This window comes from Drosophila busckii, chromosome 3L (assembly GCF_011750605.1).
Source record: "Drosophila busckii strain San Diego stock center, stock number 13000-0081.31 chromosome 3L, ASM1175060v1, whole genome shotgun sequence".
Lineage (NCBI taxonomy): Eukaryota > Metazoa > Arthropoda > Insecta > Diptera > Drosophilidae > Drosophila > Drosophila busckii.
In genome coordinates this window covers 7,155,681-7,172,353 of record NC_046606.1, presented here as the reverse complement: position 1 = coordinate 7,172,353, position 16,673 = coordinate 7,155,681, and the positions used below count along the sequence as shown (strand labels likewise).

The following is a 16,673-nucleotide window of genomic DNA, read 5'->3' as shown; positions in this document are numbered from 1 at the left end:
TTGGTAGGGTCTTGTCAAGGACTGGAAGCAGTGAAGCTGCAGATGGAATGATAGTGGGCTTATCTTGAGGCTTGGAAATGCCAAACTCATCATCGCTTTCATCATCTGATGATGATTTTTTAGAGTCTTCAACTGGGGTCTTTAGCTTCTCACCTAATTTAACTACAGGCTTGTCTATTGTCGGCTTTGCAATGTCTGTCTTTTGTAACTTGTCAAACACTGGATGCAGTGGACCTGCTGAGGGAATGGGCTTATCTCGGGGCTTAGTGATGCCGAATTCATTATCGCTTTCGTCATCTGAGTGATATTTAGAAGAACTTTTGCTTTCTTCAGGGTGAGACTTATGCATCTCGTCTAATTTGTCTGTAAGTTGAGCATGTGTAGTTTTAAAAATAATTGACTGTCTAGTTTCATAAACATGGGACTTATCAAATATCTGAAGAGGATGTTTAGTATCTTTATCCGCTGAAGGTTGCGATGTACTTGTTAGTGGGGTAGAGTGTGTAACACTTTCATCAGTTTCATCGTCTGAATAGTCGGTAGCATCTTTCTTAAAACCGCCTGTCGGGTATCTTAAAGTTTCAACAACGTCATGAAGGTCAGTTGTTGGAAACTTGTCTAGCGTTTGCTGTTCCTTATATGTTTCAGTTGCTTCAGTTTTCTTGAGCATAGTAAACTCGCTCATCTTTTCTTTATATTCTCGAGCAACACTAATAAATTCTTTTGTTTCTTCTATATCAGTTTTGGAAATTGTGTGCAGTTGCTCAACTGTGTGTGCAATTTTTGGGAATACTAATTGTGCTTTGTCAGTGGTTAATTCTATTGGAAATTCGTGCTTATCACATTTAGCTTCACTAGCTGAAACTTGCTGCTTAACAATGCTTTTTTCCTCAAATTCTTTAATGCTCTCGGCTATATCATACTGAGCTCTTTCATCTACTAGGAACTTAGCCGTAGCTGTTCTAATATCTGGAACTTGCGGTATTGATGAATCAACTTGAGTTTGTTTTTCAAATGCTTTTGCCATGTCAGCAACTTTCAGTTTTGTGCATTGTTTTTCAACGATCGCCTCTAGATTTTCAGTGCTTGGACTTGTTTTGCTTATTGCTGTCGATAAAATGGGCGAAACTACTTTTTGCTCTACTACATGCATTTTGCCTAAGTTTTCCAACATTAAGTCAGTTTCATTTAAAATTTGCTGCTCTATGGCGGATATATCAGTTTTACGTGCTACTGTTTCACGCTTGCGTGGGCTAAAAGGTGTGGCCTCTAAATTCGCTGTTGTATATCTACGTTCTATGTCCTGCACAACTTCTTTGACCTTGGGCAATGCCTCTTCCTGCTTATTATCTAATAATACTTGCTCAGCAATAGTTGCTTTTAAAATGTCGCCAGGTACTTGTTTGTCTTGCTTAGCTAAACCTACTACCTGCTCTGTTAAAGTCTTATCCGTTTCACTTAAGTCTTCTGCCACAACAAAGGATCTACGCCTAACGCACAGTTTCTCGCAAACCTCTTCGTCAATCTCCTTAAGAGCAATTGCTCCACGCTCTATTGCCTCTATGGGCGATAGCTTAACACTTTGTATGGGTGGCTCACATTTGGTTAACTTGGCCAATGCCAAATCAGCAGCGCATAATATTTGTTGCTCTATCTCTGCAATATCTGGCTGCTTCTTATCCTGCTCCTTAACTCTGGGCTGCACGGCAAATGGTATTGCCTCTACTGTAGTGCTGCTGAGCTTCTCCTCAATGCTTTGCACCACCTCCTTAACCACTGGCACATTGTCGCCAATATATTTAGTGGGTAGACTCGGCTCTAAGCTTTCTACACTGTCGCTGCCACTGCTCTCTAAGCGCTTTATCTTGCGGCGCACATCACCACTGCCCATTATTTGCTCTAGATATTCTCTATCATCAGCGTCCTTAACTAGTTCTTCAGCTGCTGCTGTTGGCTTGGCTGTTAGATCTACTTTGGTGCGTTCGATTTGTGTATTCAGGGTCGTTGTCGTTGTTGTTGTTGTTGTTGTTGTCTTCGCATTTGGACTACTTGCACTCATTTCTGTAAATGAGGTAGTGTCTTGTGAGTAGGATTGCTGTTTATTGGGATCAGCTACCATTCTATGTAGCAGCTTATCAGTTTCGTTTAATGGTTTTTGAACACTGAAGTGCTCTGTTTGAGGCGTTCCGGTTGTTTAGCAAAAAATATATATATGTTTGAGAAGTAGAAACAAGACAGTTAACACCTATTACATAAGCAAACCAGACTTAGTAGTTGGTGGATTAGTTTATATACACAGTGCTGGCCATAATTATATGACTACAAAGCTGTATGCCAATACCCAGCATCAGCAGGCACAAACATGCAATTTGTAGTACTCACAAGACAAGTTTATCAAGTTAGTATACAAAGTATTTGTTTTTGTTTTTTGTTTATTTTTTTTTTTTTTTCGTTAGAAAAGCGAAATTAAAATGTGCTGCTTATTCATATGCTAGATATGAGAGGTCGTGGATGCTTTGGACGCGTCAGTTCAATTCAGAGAAATTGTTATACATTGTTACATATTACGTTTGCATATTTTTTAAGCAAAATATTTAAGCAATTATATATTTATTCAATTTATCAAATGATAAAAACAAGCAACATGAGCTAGAGCTAGAGCTAGTACTGCAAGTATTATACAACCACGACATCATATGTCACATACGCTAAGAAGGCGTTAAAACACAAAAATATATAGATTACGTATACATTTTTTATACAAGTGCAGCGTATTGTTGTCTTGCTAACTATTACATTAATATTGCCAATTACATATAGTTTATGTATTCCAAAGTCTAGTAAGCGCATTAGGGGTGCATACAAATGATCATTGGTAGTAGGGTGTAGTTGTTGTTGTTGTTATTACGCTCATGTTACAGCCTCAAATGCAAATAATTCAAAAACTAGACAATGACTATGCAGCTAGATTGACATTTATATGCTTGCATATTACGAAAAGCCAACAGAATATAATTATTTGCATAAATCAAATCAAAATCAAAACAAAAATATATAAAAATTATTGTTAACTTAAAGCCATGGTGATTTACTGAAATTGTAGTGCGGCATATTGGGATCGTTATGCATGAGATCACAATGGAACTTGAGCTACTCATTAAAGATCACAATATATGGAATTTTGAAAAGTTTGTATGCCAAAAGTGTTTATCTTAATGAAAAAAATCTTATATATGTATTTATATACATAAGCTATAATTATAATGTCTTGTATACTTTAGTTGAATCTTTTTTTATTTTTGGCTTAAGTTATACAAGTTGTATCAATTATTGTAGCTTGCAGTAGTTGTTATAAATACATAAACTGAATTGCTTAAATAATTGTTAAAAATTGCAAACGTAATTGTTGTTTTCATATAACACTTAGATAAAAAAGAGAGAGAGTTATAAATATGTATATTGTTAGAGCGACAGATAGAGAGAGAGAGAGCGAGAGATACCTATAAGCGATACCCATCATATAAATGCTTAGAAATTTGTTTTAACTAAACAACTTTTTCAAATTGTTAAACACAATTAGCTTTTTGCTTGCAGCACTTACCATAAATTACAATACTTAAAGTTACTTTAGTGTTTGAGTTTTTAAATAAGTATTTGTTTTGATTTGTTTGGATATATAATTGAATTTCGTTATGTATGTATTTATTGAACCACAAAACAACAACTCAACGTTACTACTTTCAATTGTTTAACGAACAAAAACGCACAAGAAACACAAATTAATTATGTTAGTTTTATAGTACGTATGCTAATTGGCCAGCAGACATTGAGCTAACAGCAAAAATTTCACTTCAGACCGTCGCGCACTTGCTAAAAACGTATTTCAGACTAAAATCAGCAACCAAAACACACGCGCCTGTGGGTATGCTACAAATAATTTGTTGTAGACGAAACAAATTAAATTAAGTATACGCCAAAGCGTACGCGACGCGTCGTGGCTTTTGGTGGCCCTGCGCAATGACATAAGTGCGCGATGTATAGCCAAACAGCAAATTCTTTAAAGCCGGCAACTATTTCGTATCATTTAAAGCAGTTTGCTTAGTTGTTTCTTAGAAAGATTCTAATTCAGCAAGTAGTAAATCTTCGATTTTGATATCAAGGTCTTTGAAATCTTTGTACATTGAACCCAAAACAGGTAATTGTTGTATCGATTGCCGCTGACATTGTGCAGCTTTGAATGTTATGTGCTCAGACTTAAAGAATACCAGGTATTAGCATTCGTTTTCTTTCTATTTATTGCCCATTTCCTCGACCTTTAGCTGTAAGCGCACCCTCAATAATTGGATTAACTTACGAAAATTGTTGCGTTGTCAACAACTGCTGGCCAATATATAAGCGCACACATATACACGCATTCATACATACAGTGAACACTCGCAATGTAGAATTTAAACTTACAAATAAACTAAATTTTAATCAACATTTTTACAATTCTAGGAAAAGTTGTTTGATGTCAAGTGCGTTAAGTTCTTCAAGTTAGGTAAGTGAACAATAAATATCTTAAGTTTATCGATTTTCAACGCAGTCTATGCGCTGATACATTAAAATAATATAATTATTTGACATCAGACTTATATTAGCTGAGTTGAGTCTCTTAAAGTTATAAATTTTATAGAAATTCGCATTTTGCGAGCATTCACTGTATATAGTTTAGTATATCAAGTACGTTGGTTTGTTTGGTTCACTTACAGACTTTTTTGATTAAGATACACACACTAGCAGTTTGTTATTAAGTAAATATGCTTTACATGTTGTTAATGTTGTTAACTATTGTCGTTTCCATTGCAACGATTCGTTTTTTTTAATGAATGGTTAATTGCATACAAAGCAGCCTTTGGTTTTTGTAAATTAGGCATTTGAAATCATAAGAAAGTACAAAATGAAAACATCAAAAGTATACGCTACTAATTGTGGCATCAAAAATATATATGGTATATGTATATGTATATTTGAAATCAAGTTTATTTGTTATTTGTAGGGGGATTAGGCGGGTGTACAAAAATCAAATGAGTTTCTTAGGCAAACAAAAAAATTATATTTAAGTCAATTTACATAACAAATACGTTCGCTCAGAGCTAAGCATAAAGAAAAGGCAGCAAACAATTGACGGGGCACTTACCAACTGTAGAAATGGCAGCAACACGCTCAAATGTTGACTCTGTAGTGCTGTGCAGTGTTTTAATAGTATCGGCCATATAGTCTGAGAATTAAAGCAATTATATAGAGTGGTTTAGAGATAGAGCTCAAGCGCTGCTTACCAGGCTCGCTTTGCTTTTCTGCTTTGGCATCGCTTGGTGTGGGCGGTGGAGTCTGGGCTTGTGGTATGTCACTCGCTAAAAATGCACATAAATATAATTATAATTCCCAACTTGTTTTAGAAAATGTTTGACAACGCACCTAATTGTTTGAGCTCATCAGTCATTTCAATCAAACCCTCGCTCATCTTTTTGGTGATGCTCTCACCCACATATTGACAGAATTCAGCATCTGTTAGCGATTTGCGTGGTTCCATGGGCTTTGGTGGTGGACACAGTGTTGTATCCTCTTGTGTTTGCTGCTCCATGGCAAGAAAATCTGCAGTCAGCTTGCGTGTGGCAAATGGCGATACTTCGCCAATGGGTGCAGCGGACTCGATGCCATCGGCAGCTACCAACTCTGCTGTGGGCTTGGTCTGCACTATTTCTGGCACTAAAGCTGTAGCTGTAATGAGTTCACTAATAGCACTGGCAGCTGGCTGTGCTGCCAGCTGAGTTTGTTGCTCCATTTGCAGAAAATCTGCGGTAAGCTGACGTTCAGTGGTTGTCACCTTTGGTGTAGTTGTCTTGTCTGTCTTTTCGGTTTTATCTTCTACAGTGGACTTGACTGGTATTTTGCTAGCAGCTGGTGCTGCCTTTACGGATACCAATGACTCCTGCTCTGTGGAGGTGGTGGAGGTAAGACTGGCATCCTGACTGGGCTGACTGAGCAGACTGGGCAGCTGACTTTGCTGCTCCATGCTTAGAAAGTCATGCGTATGCTTGCGCGCATCCAAGCTAATATGCTCTTCAATCTTATGGAATGTCTCGACTAGCTCACTAACCTTCTCAGCCACTTTATCCGTCTTGGGCGGCTCTGCAGCCAAAGGTGCCAATTTGCTTGCTATTTCCGCAGGTTTCTCTGTCTTGTGCACCTGCTCCTCAACCTTGTGGAATGTATCAATGAGTTCAGTAAGCTTCTCATTAACAGTCTCTGCCTTGGCAGCAATCTCTGCCTGCGGCTTGGGCTGCTCACTAGCCATGCCTGAGGTCATTATGCTAGCAGTGGCGGCTACCACATCGTCTAGCACTGTTGCTGGCTTCTCTATGGACTTTCTGGGCTCTACTTTGGGTATTTTGCTAGCAGCTGGCGCTGGCTTCAGCTCAACTGCTGGCAACTGCGCCTGTTGCTCCATTTGCAAAAAGTCTTGCGTCACTTTGCGTGCCTCAACCTCTGGCAATTTGCTGGCCACTGGTATTTTGGACAATGGCTTCTCCTGCTTGACTTCAAGCTCAGCTTCAGGAGCAGCACGTGGCGCTGCTGTGGGCTTGAGCGGCTCCTCGCTGGACTTTTTAACCAATTTGGGTATTTGTGTAGTTTTGGGCTCGCCGCCATGAAAATCGTAGCGCACTTTTTTGGCCTCAAAGTCTGCGATTTTCTCTTCAATCTTGCTGCTCTCTGAAATATCTGTAGACTTGCTAGACTCTGATGAAGTGGACTGTGCCTGCTGCAAGCTTTTTATAGTCTCGCTGATTTTCGTTGTTTCCGTAGTAATTTCGCTGCTCTTTTGCTGCAGCTGCTCTTTGCCCTGCTCAAAGTTGCTAATAATGCTCTCGACCTTCTTGCTGGCTGTCTCAGTGACCTCGCTGATGACCTGCTCCACTTGCTTGATGGACTCCTGTGGCATAGTTGGACTCTTTTTCTCTTGGCTTGATGGCAGCTGGCTGCGCTTTTCGAATTCCAAAAAGTCCTCAGTCATATCCTTGGCCTCCTGACGTGTTATCGTTGTCTGTCGACTGGTGCCAGCAATATCCTTTTTCTCTGTCTTCTCAGCGCTGCTTATGTCTTTGATTATTTTGTCCACCTTATCGGGCTGATCTTGCTCCTCTTCCTCTGAGCTACGTCCAGAGGTTTTGAGCTTGTGCGTTAGCTCCTTATCAAAGTCGCTTTTGCTTATTTCCGTTGAATCCATTTTGCCCATTTTCATTTTGATAACTTGCTCGGGCACAGTTGCGGTTTTGATTATAACATTATCGGCAGGCAGCTGCATTAGAATCTCCGATTCATGATGCGCTTTCTTGTCTTCAATCAAGCTCTTGCGCTTGATTTCGGTAATTTCACGTGTAATTTCTTTCTTTTGTGTAGAGGCAGGTATGGAGCGTTCTACGGATAGACGCTTGACGATCTTCTCGCGACGCTCGGCTACAGTGCGTTTGGCTTGCTCCTCATCGGACTCGCTCTCCTCCACTTCCTTCTCCTCAGCAGAGTATTTAACCTCTTCGCGTTCGTTGATTTGCTGTATTCGCTTGCCTGCAAGGGAGCATAAAATATGAATTAATTGCAAATTGAAGCATTTTTTATAAGCAACTTACTTTCTCTGCGAACCAGCTCCTCCACAGACTCGGAGTTTTTCATAATATCCGCTTCATCGAACTCACGCGAATGCGTTAAACGTCCGCTCTTGCATTTCTTCATAATATCCTCACGTTTGATGAGCTTGAGTGCTGCCTCTAGCGCCAGGATATCATAGTTGGGCTTATCCTTGTATAAGCGTATCATGCTCTGCGCCTGTCGCGCAATACTGTCGGTATTCTGATTGATGATCTCATCGATTTCCTCCGCATTGATGCCTATCTCGGGCGCCAACTGTATCCAGTCCTTGCCTAGCAGATTGGACAGATCTACAATGCGTATATCGCCTATATAGTGATCGTTCTGATGCTTGCTCAGGCTAAACATGGAGCTGCGATAAGTAGCAGACACACGATCCGAAAAGGCAGTGGTCGAGTCGGGTATAACCGCCTCGGGCAGCACAATGTTCAAAATGCAAATGGGCTGCTGCGGCTGCTCGCCCTTGGCCACCTTGGGCTCCTTCATAAACAAGGTGCGACCCACAATATCCGCATGCTGATCCTTAACGCGCACTGTGAAGGGCAAACGATTCTCGCGGAAGGCTTTGAACTGCAGCTGCAGCTGATCGCCAGATTTGGTCACCGGCACCAGATTGCCAGCCATTTCAATATACTGCGGCTTGCCCTCGAGCACTTCAACGTCACGACTCTTGGCCACCTCTGTGTAGAGCTCATGTTTCTCTAGCGTTTTATCTTCACGATCATCGGTCATGCAGAAGACTCTTAAACGCGCCTCGAAGGGCTCAATCTTCTTGGCAAACACCACAAACTTGGCTATGAAGGGCACGTGTATGACTTCCCTATAAGCAAAGCGAGCATCAGTAGCTGCTACACCAAATCAAAATCCACAGTTAACTTACTTGTACAGCTCTGTGGCCATTTTGGTTGCATCGGATATATTACGGCAGTCCATAAGCCAGAAGCGTGCCGATACTGTTGTGGTAAAGGAAACGCAGTCGTTGACAAAGGTCAGCGGCGTGGAGCCGGTAACATCCTCCCACTGTGCACGGGACGGGCCGCCTGAATATTAACATAAAAGCGTGTTCAATTTTTTTTATGAATTGCAGGCAAGCTAAGTACGCATAGACTAAATTTTTAAGTATTTTTAAAACGCTTTGAAAACTCTACTTTGGTCACATTAGCAGATAACTTATTCGTAAACAAACCGAAAAGAAAACATAAGAAAACCAAATAGGTTTGTTAGAAAAGTTAGAGTGTGTTTTAGTACAAAGCGTAGTATTTAAAAGTTTCAAATAGTAGTATGTAGTGTGTAAAAAGTAGTATTTGAAATGTAGCGTAAAAGTGTAGTAGAAATTCATGTATGTTATGCATTGAAGTGTATGTTCGTTTTTCATGTGTATGTGTGTGTGTGTGTGTGTGTGTGTGTGTTTGTGTATGGCAACAAGCATAATATTAATGTTTGTTCTGGGCAGCAGCATTTACAGCATTTACTTTGCATGCTTAATAGTTTTAAATATATATATATAACAAATCTCTACGCTTTTCATGATAATTAAGTGAGCGTGTCACGTGTTTTTTGTAAATGTGTACAAAACATAATAACCAAATGAATATACATAAATGAAATTATAAACTTAGGCTTAAAAGAAACTTAGGTACTTAAACTCTTAACTTGTTGCTTATATACAATAAACAAAATATATCTTTGTTTTTTTTTTATAAATAGTAAACAGCTTGCCAAAGCCTTGGACTAAGTTTTCAAGTTGCCTGCTCTTAGCCTTGGCAAGTTTATATATATATTTGATTTTCTTTTTGTAGTTTGGTTTCAGAAAAGTTCTCTTTGGTGCCACAAACAGTAGAAATTTTAAATTGATTTTTATGAATAATTTCTTTCTTGGTTCTTGGTTTTATATATATATTCTGCTTGATGTTGTATTTGCAAGTAATTCAAAACTAATAAATAATAGGCTTAAATTAAAAATCAAATTAACTAATTGAGTTCCAGTGCAAAGACATGCCAAATTAAATTAAAATCGAAAATTTGTTGTAAGTAGTAAAGCCAAAATAAATTAATGTAACAGTAACTTTTGGCACTTGACAATGCCTTTGATTTAAAATACGTTTTCAATGGCCCAAAGAGCAACTTTAGCAGTTGGTTTTGTTTTAAAAAAACACCTACAAAACTCTGTTATGAAAGTGTGTGCAGTTTATATATAGTTAATAGTAGTAGTAAGAGTTAGAAAAACCGCGTGCAGTCAGATATTCTTTAGTTAGTTAGTAGTAATTGAGAAAGTAGTAGTAGTAGTAGTAGGCAGCAAAAAGTATTTGCGGTACAAAGCTTAAGGTTTTCATATAAAAAATGTGATTTGAAAAGTTTGGCTTACTTCAAAATACGAAGCTACATTTTGAGCTAGAGAGAAGCACAGAAATTATCAGGGCTTAAACGCATAGTAAGCACACTATGCTATTCAAATTAAGAGAGACAGAGAGAGAGAGAGAGAAAGAGAGAGAGAGGGCGAGCGCGCTCAAGAGAGGCAAAAACTGAAAGTGTACCTGAACTCTACACATATGTATAGCATATAGCATATGCATATAGTTTTAGTATTTATACAGAAAACCCAAAGACGCAGCGCAACCCGAATTAGTTTTATAAAGAAAAACAAATTTAAATAAAGCAAAATAGAATGAACATAAGTTGAACAAATTGAAAACTTAAAGCATAGTAGTTTTGAAAACATATATTTTTTAAATATATAAATATTTGCATTAATTGTTTTGTTTAAAAAATTTATTACAAATAAAATATGCAGAATTTTCAAATATTTTTTTTTCATTATTTTTTCTTCAATTTTCATTTGCTTTTTTCTTACTTTTGTTTTTTTTTTTTTTTTTGATATAGTAAATATGTAACTAAGTTTATTATTGTTAATTATTTTTTAAGGCATAGAACGAAACAACTAAAATATGAACATATAACATTTGCTTTCAATTAGAAACTTCATACATGTTTGTGAATTTCTGAATTTATTATTATTTATATTTATATAGATTTTTATTGAATCTTATTAATTTTTTGTTTTGTTATTAGTTTTTTTTTATTTGCTGTTTTAGTTACCTTTTAGAGACCTTTTCCGAAACACACCTTCAATGGATTGAGAAAACAGAACGGAATGCGTGCACATATGGCAATGACGCATTAGTACGAAATTATAGAACAATTAAATACGTTTTTTGTTTGCAATTAAAACAATTGAATTGTTGTATATTTTTTGTTGTGGTATTTTAGTTTATTTTGTATTTGTTGACTTAAAGTTTTGTTTAAAAATCAAAAATCAAAGTAATAATTGAAATAAATTATAGAGAAATGATAGTCAAGTATATAGAATAGAAATAATATAGAGTTATATATATTTATATATATTGGAGGCAAACACAGTTGGCACAATGATGACACTGAGCATGACATTAAGTTTATTATAGTATGTGTGTATATATGTGTGAGTTAGCTGTAACTGTATTTGTGTGTTGGGGGTTTGAGGGGGGGTGGAGATGAGCTGTCTAGTGTCTGTTTTATGCAGAGTTCGGGTGAATGATACTTTTTACTAAACGCTGTTACTTTAACTAGTATTATAGTAGTTGTTGGAAAAACGAGTCTAGTTGTTAACGAGAAAAATACTATGTAGAATTAATAACCCGTTATAACTACACAGACACAAGCATATGATAACTAGCTAACAAAATTCGGAGCCCTGCAGAGTTAATTGACAGCAATTTTTGTTTTAAAAGATATCTTTTTCCATATTTAGCAAGTTTTACTGTACACAATATAGTTAGATATATGACAAGTATTTATATATATATAGGGTATATAATTAGCAGGAGTTACTAAGTGGTATATGATACTTGTAGTATGTTTTACAACATAGAAAACGAAAAGAAATTAATTAAACTTTTAGTTAAAAACTTAAAAGAAATAAGAAATGATAGAAATCAAGCAAGTAAGTTAAAGCCTGATTGTTAGTTATTATAGAGAGACAGAGAGAGAGTTGTACAAGTTATTTTTTTTAGTTAAATTTACTCATAAACAACAACTAACTAAACGTAATATTAGGTGTATAAAATACTCATAAAAAGAACAAAAAAAGTTATTGGAGCTTATGGCACATTTGCACAACAACACAAAAAACAATAGTAGTATATAGTTATGGTTTATAGACCTGGTAACAATATGAACATACCTGTTATAGAGCAGAGCAGTCGCAACGTGGGCGTATTGCCGGAATACTGATTGATCATGCCCTGGCTGTGTGCCTTGGGTGCGGGCATGCTAAGTGTTATAGCCTTGTGAAATTTACGACGACGCGGCTCGACTGTGACAATTGGTGAGACAGCCACACCGCGACCCAGCAGCTTGGCCGTTAGATCGGGGTCAACAGGTTGCGCCTAGAAATGTAACAATTTTTTTTTTTTTTTGAAGCACTCTTGAAAACAAAAATCGATTTTGCGGCCACACTTAAAATTACATGAGAGAGCAATAAATTAGAAAATCATATATATAGAGACAACAAATTAAAATATGTATACAAAATATGCGCCATTTGTTTGGTATTTCTAGTATTTTATATAGTTCTGTTGAAAAGTATGCGTTTAGTTGAAATCAAAATAAATGAAATGAGTCTTGTGTTTGGGCTAAATGGTGAACATTAAATTTTAGTTTCATATTGCTTTTTGTTTTATACATTTGCTTATATTATTTATGCTAATTTTTTTTTCATTTATATTTACATAGTTTTAACTACAAACAATAACAATGTTCAAGCCCATTTATGTCCCAATAAATTTAGTTATCAAAAAAAAACTTTTACTACAACTTAATAACTAGAAGAAACTTAATTTGTACATTTTAAAATCATAATAATAGTAATAATTTTTATAAAAATGCAAATCATATGTGTGGAAATATTTGTAACTCATGAGTGTTTTGTGGGCCATTATAAAATCGTTTTTTGCTTACGGACATGGCTTAAAAAAAGTGTTACAACTTTCGTTTTCAGGCAACTAGAACCGCAACCAATTGTAACGGTATTTACAATATATATACAACTATATATATTTGTACAATTGTTTTCTTTTTTGTTGTTGTTAGCGAAAAAGCAATTGAATTAAAAATGAATTAAATGATAAGAATTTAATGAAAAAACATTTTCATTGGCATAAAGTTTTTTGTTGAACTAAATTTATTGGGTATAGTACTGCATTTCAGAAAAAACGTTATTTGTTTATAATCTTAGGCGTATGTATATTGTTAGTTGATTAAGTTTATAATAATTATAAGCATAGTATAAATATAATTTATAGTATAATTTATGCATGATTTATCATCTTATACGTTTGGACAATTTTGCTTGTTTTTAGAGTAATTTAAGAAAATATGTCGCTTGTTGATCCAGGATCAGTTGTTTCCATTAATTAGTTTTAGTATTGATTATTCGTTAATATTGTATTTCGAAAGTACAGTTGCTACCAAAGTTCTAACTGTTCGCTCAAACAAAGTGCACATATTTCATAGATAACATTTTGAAATTTGTTTAAAAAATAAAACACATATAATTGATACATATTACTAAGCACTACAAGTAGTTATTGCATATCGTATTTGATTTGGTATAAGTTTGGTTTTGGCTTTTGCGGATTGACAAATGCTCGACAAATATTTTGCTTTCGTTAAATGCGTATGTTTATGTTTGGAAAACTCTTTGCTTTACGTTAGTTTGAGTATATGATTTAAGGAAGTATATATTAAATGCGTTAGTAGATGTGTATATTCTATATGTTTAGTTTTGATAACTGCTGCTTGCTGGTTGACTTGTATTGCTTGTTTACCAAATGAGCGAGAAGCGCTTCTTCTTGGGCACATGATTGACGCTTATCTTGCGTAGTTTCTCGGGCGCAACGCCTTTGCGTGGTTTAAAGAGGTTTACCTGTAAGCCGACTTTGATCTTCTTGGTGAGCGCGCCCTGTGGAAAGACGGCCTGCACCTGCGGCACCACAGTGCTGGACACCATGCCGCCCTCGGGTCCAATGGCGTGCACCTCCTGGCGTATGCGTGATACGACAGCAAAGTACTGCGGAAAATCGTAGGTAACAAAGCGGCAAACATGATTGCCAGCCTGCTCCTCCAACTGTGCGATTTCTGCCAATCAAAATAAGCACTATAAATCTAGCTCTGATTGGAGTCTAGAGTTCAGCAGCAGACTTACCCTCCGGCTCAAAGCATTGCTGCATTACATCATGTATAATCTCCTCGGAGTTATCAATGGCATGCTCACGCCAGGTTTCGCCATTATCCGAGCGTAGTATGATAATCTCACGCTCCTTGCCACGCAGCGAGGCAAAATGTGGCACCTCCATGACCACCGGACCAATGAACTTGGTCGAGCAGGGTCCCAGCTCGAGCACGCGACTGGCCAGCGCCTCACCCTCCATCAACTGAGGTGGATGCATTGTGCGCTGCGGCTTTACATACCGACAGGTCACCCGCGTCGGCTGGCAAGTGGAACGTGATGGAATAATCATACGCACGCCGCTATGGCGACAGCCTCGCATAGCGCCGCCACGCGCATCGACCAGAAACGAGACCAAGAAGCTCTTCCAGCTCAGCTTGCGACTGCAAGGGAAAAAGCATTAGCTTGATCGCATATCGAATATCTAAAGCTGCTGCACTTACCCCACATGTGGTGGCTCTTCATGCCCGTTGGCTATGTAGACACCATCGACTGTAGCCTTGGGCGAGGAGCCATATACCTGCGCCTTGTGTGGACTTATCATCTCCTCGCCTATGGTCGGCGGCACACCGCTGGCATATTCGGCGCTCTGGGTCATGCGATTGGAGTCAATGCGCTCATCACGTGTCACATCAATGGGCAGCGAGTCGTCGCCTAGAGATTTCATTTCATCAACGGTCAAATAGCGGTAAGGCTGATCGGATAGCATATTATCTTCGCCTAGATTTTGGAGATTTAGCATTTAGCATTCCAGCGCAAGCACAAGACAGTCCAATGGGCCATTATTGTTGTTGTTGTTGTGTTGTGTAGTTTTTGTTGTTATTGGTTGGTTTGTTGTTTGTTTATTTGTTGCAGTTGTGATAAATGGACGCAGTGCATTTGTAAATAGAAGAATGCGAAATGAGTTTGTTTTTAGTTCATGGAATTTGTTTAAGACTACATGCTTTCTTTATAAATATTTAATTATAATTATTCAATATAGTATATATGATATATAAAGCTAGATGGATTAAATGAGTATAGTATAATATATATGCTCATGCCAATGGATACAAGCAAAGTTAGGCACATTTAACCCTCGTTTATAAACTGGGAGTACACATATGTTGATGCTGCCTTTATAGTTTTTATCATAATTTATTTACAACGTTCATAAAACTATGAAAGCGTTAAAGTTCGAAAGCGATTATCAGCTTATCGATATTTTATGCTTATGCATTAGTTGAGCATCGATGCTTTTGCTTTAAACTGCTTTATCGATTTCATAGCTTTCTCAAAAGAGTTTTTAAAACAAGGCACAAAAATACTGCATTTTAATTATTTCTCTTGCTTTACCACAACGTCAATATAAAATTTATACATTTAAGCCAGTTTTATTAAGTGCTTTTAGTTATAAATTTCACAGTTCAATTGCAAGCCAATTTCGCACTTGATAAGAGCCGGCATACAATTTTGGCTTGGCACTTACTAGAGACATATAGATAGTCGCCCTGGTAATATGGCAAATAGTGATGAGTTTCGCTGAGACCGCGATCACCGCTTAGGCTAATGCCAAACTCGTAGCATGCGTCCAATTCCCAATTTGTGTCACCTGACGGGTCACAAAGCGGGTTTCATTTTCTTTTTACTTAAGTCTAAGCATAATGAGGGTGCGTTTGTTGTCTAACTTAGAAGTGTGTGCGCCGTAGCTTAAGAGCTAAAAAGCTAAAGCAAGCAATAGATACATACCGCCTTCCTCCTCAGAGTCGGACATAAAGGACTCGTGCATGGCCTCGGGCGCCACCACGCGATACTTTTCCTCCGCCTGTGCTGGCGCTGCAGCAGTTTCCTCCTCCTTAGTAATGGACTTCAGCGAATCCAGCACGCTTATGTAGCCCAGCTTGCGAGCAATATGCAGTGGAGTCTGTCCATTGACAGTCTGTGCATTGGCATTAGCCTTATGCTCCAGCAACAAGTTGACAATATGGCAATGGCCCTGCTGGGCGGTTTGATGCAGTGGCGTGTAGCCAATGGAAGTGGCAGCATCCACATTGGCGCCATTCTGCAGCAAGAAGCGCACCATGTTAGCCTGACCAAAGTGCGAGGCCACGTGCAAGGGAGTGTAGCCCGCCTTGGTGGCCATGTCAATGTTGGCGCCATTGCGCTGCAAGATCTCGGCGACATTCACATTGTCCTCCTGCGCACACAGATGCATGGGAGTCAAACCATTCTTGGCTGGATGATTAACAGCCGCCTTGTGCTCAATCAGCAGATTGGAGATCTCAGCATGACCCTCCTGGCTGCTCAAATGCAATGGAGTAAAGCCGGCCTTGCTCTCGGCATTTGCCTGTGCGCCATATTCCAGCAGCGTAGTTGCAATGTCCATCTGATTCTTGCGTGCTGCAATATGCAATGGCGTATGTCCGTTCTTAGCCGTGGCATGAGGACTGGCGCCCTTCTCGAGCAGCAGCAACGCCACTTGTTGATTGTTGTAGTGGCAAGCAACATGCAGCGGAGTGACGCCATTTTTGCCTTGAGCATCCACATCCGCCTCCTTCTGCAGCAGCAGCTGGGCCACCTTGATGTGACCGTACTTGGCGGTCAAGTGCAATGGCGTAAAGCCCTTCTTGGTAGCCGCATCCAAGGCAGCGCCATTCTCAGTCAGCACAGCAGCCACCTGTCGATAGAAAAGTTATTTAAAAACAAGCCTCTTAGGTTGCTTGGAAATTATAATGAAAAATAA

General features: G+C 38.2%; 2 protein-coding genes across 11 annotated transcripts in view; both read right to left on the bottom strand.

The window, feature by feature from the left end:
* The window catches only part of LOC117134645, a 13,681-nt gene extending 10,049 nt beyond the window's left edge, over positions 1-3,632 (bottom strand). The window contains exon 1 of the mRNA XM_033293855.1: positions 3,602-3,632. The gene's annotated coding sequence lies outside the window, so the exon portion shown is untranslated. The remainder of the gene's footprint in view (positions 1-3,601) is intronic.
* The window catches only part of LOC108600005 (ankyrin-3), a 42,770-nt gene that overhangs the window by 17,466 nt on the left and 8,631 nt on the right, over positions 1-16,673 (bottom strand). For 6 of the 10 annotated variants that reach the window (XM_033293854.1, XM_033293847.1, XM_033293850.1 and 3 more), the window contains exons 6-16: positions 15,680-16,607; positions 14,395-14,671; positions 13,928-14,334; positions 13,649-13,860; positions 11,906-12,110; positions 10,783-10,809; positions 8,567-8,726; positions 7,668-8,506; positions 5,458-7,605; positions 5,319-5,393; positions 5,180-5,260 (exon numbers count right to left, since the gene is read on the bottom strand). In XM_033293854.1, the coding sequence (XP_033149745.1) occupies positions 5,180-5,260; positions 5,319-5,393; positions 5,458-7,605; positions 7,668-8,506; positions 8,567-8,726; positions 10,783-10,809; positions 11,906-12,110; positions 13,649-13,860; positions 13,928-14,334; positions 14,395-14,671; positions 15,680-16,607 (5,359 nt within the window). The remainder of the gene's footprint in view (positions 1-5,179; positions 5,261-5,318; positions 5,394-5,457; positions 7,606-7,667; positions 8,507-8,566; positions 8,727-10,782; positions 10,810-11,905; positions 12,111-13,648; positions 13,861-13,927; positions 14,335-14,394; positions 14,672-15,679; positions 16,608-16,673) is intronic. The other 4 variants (XM_033293848.1, XM_017987153.2, XM_033293852.1 and 1 more) reach the window with 2 other exon arrangements.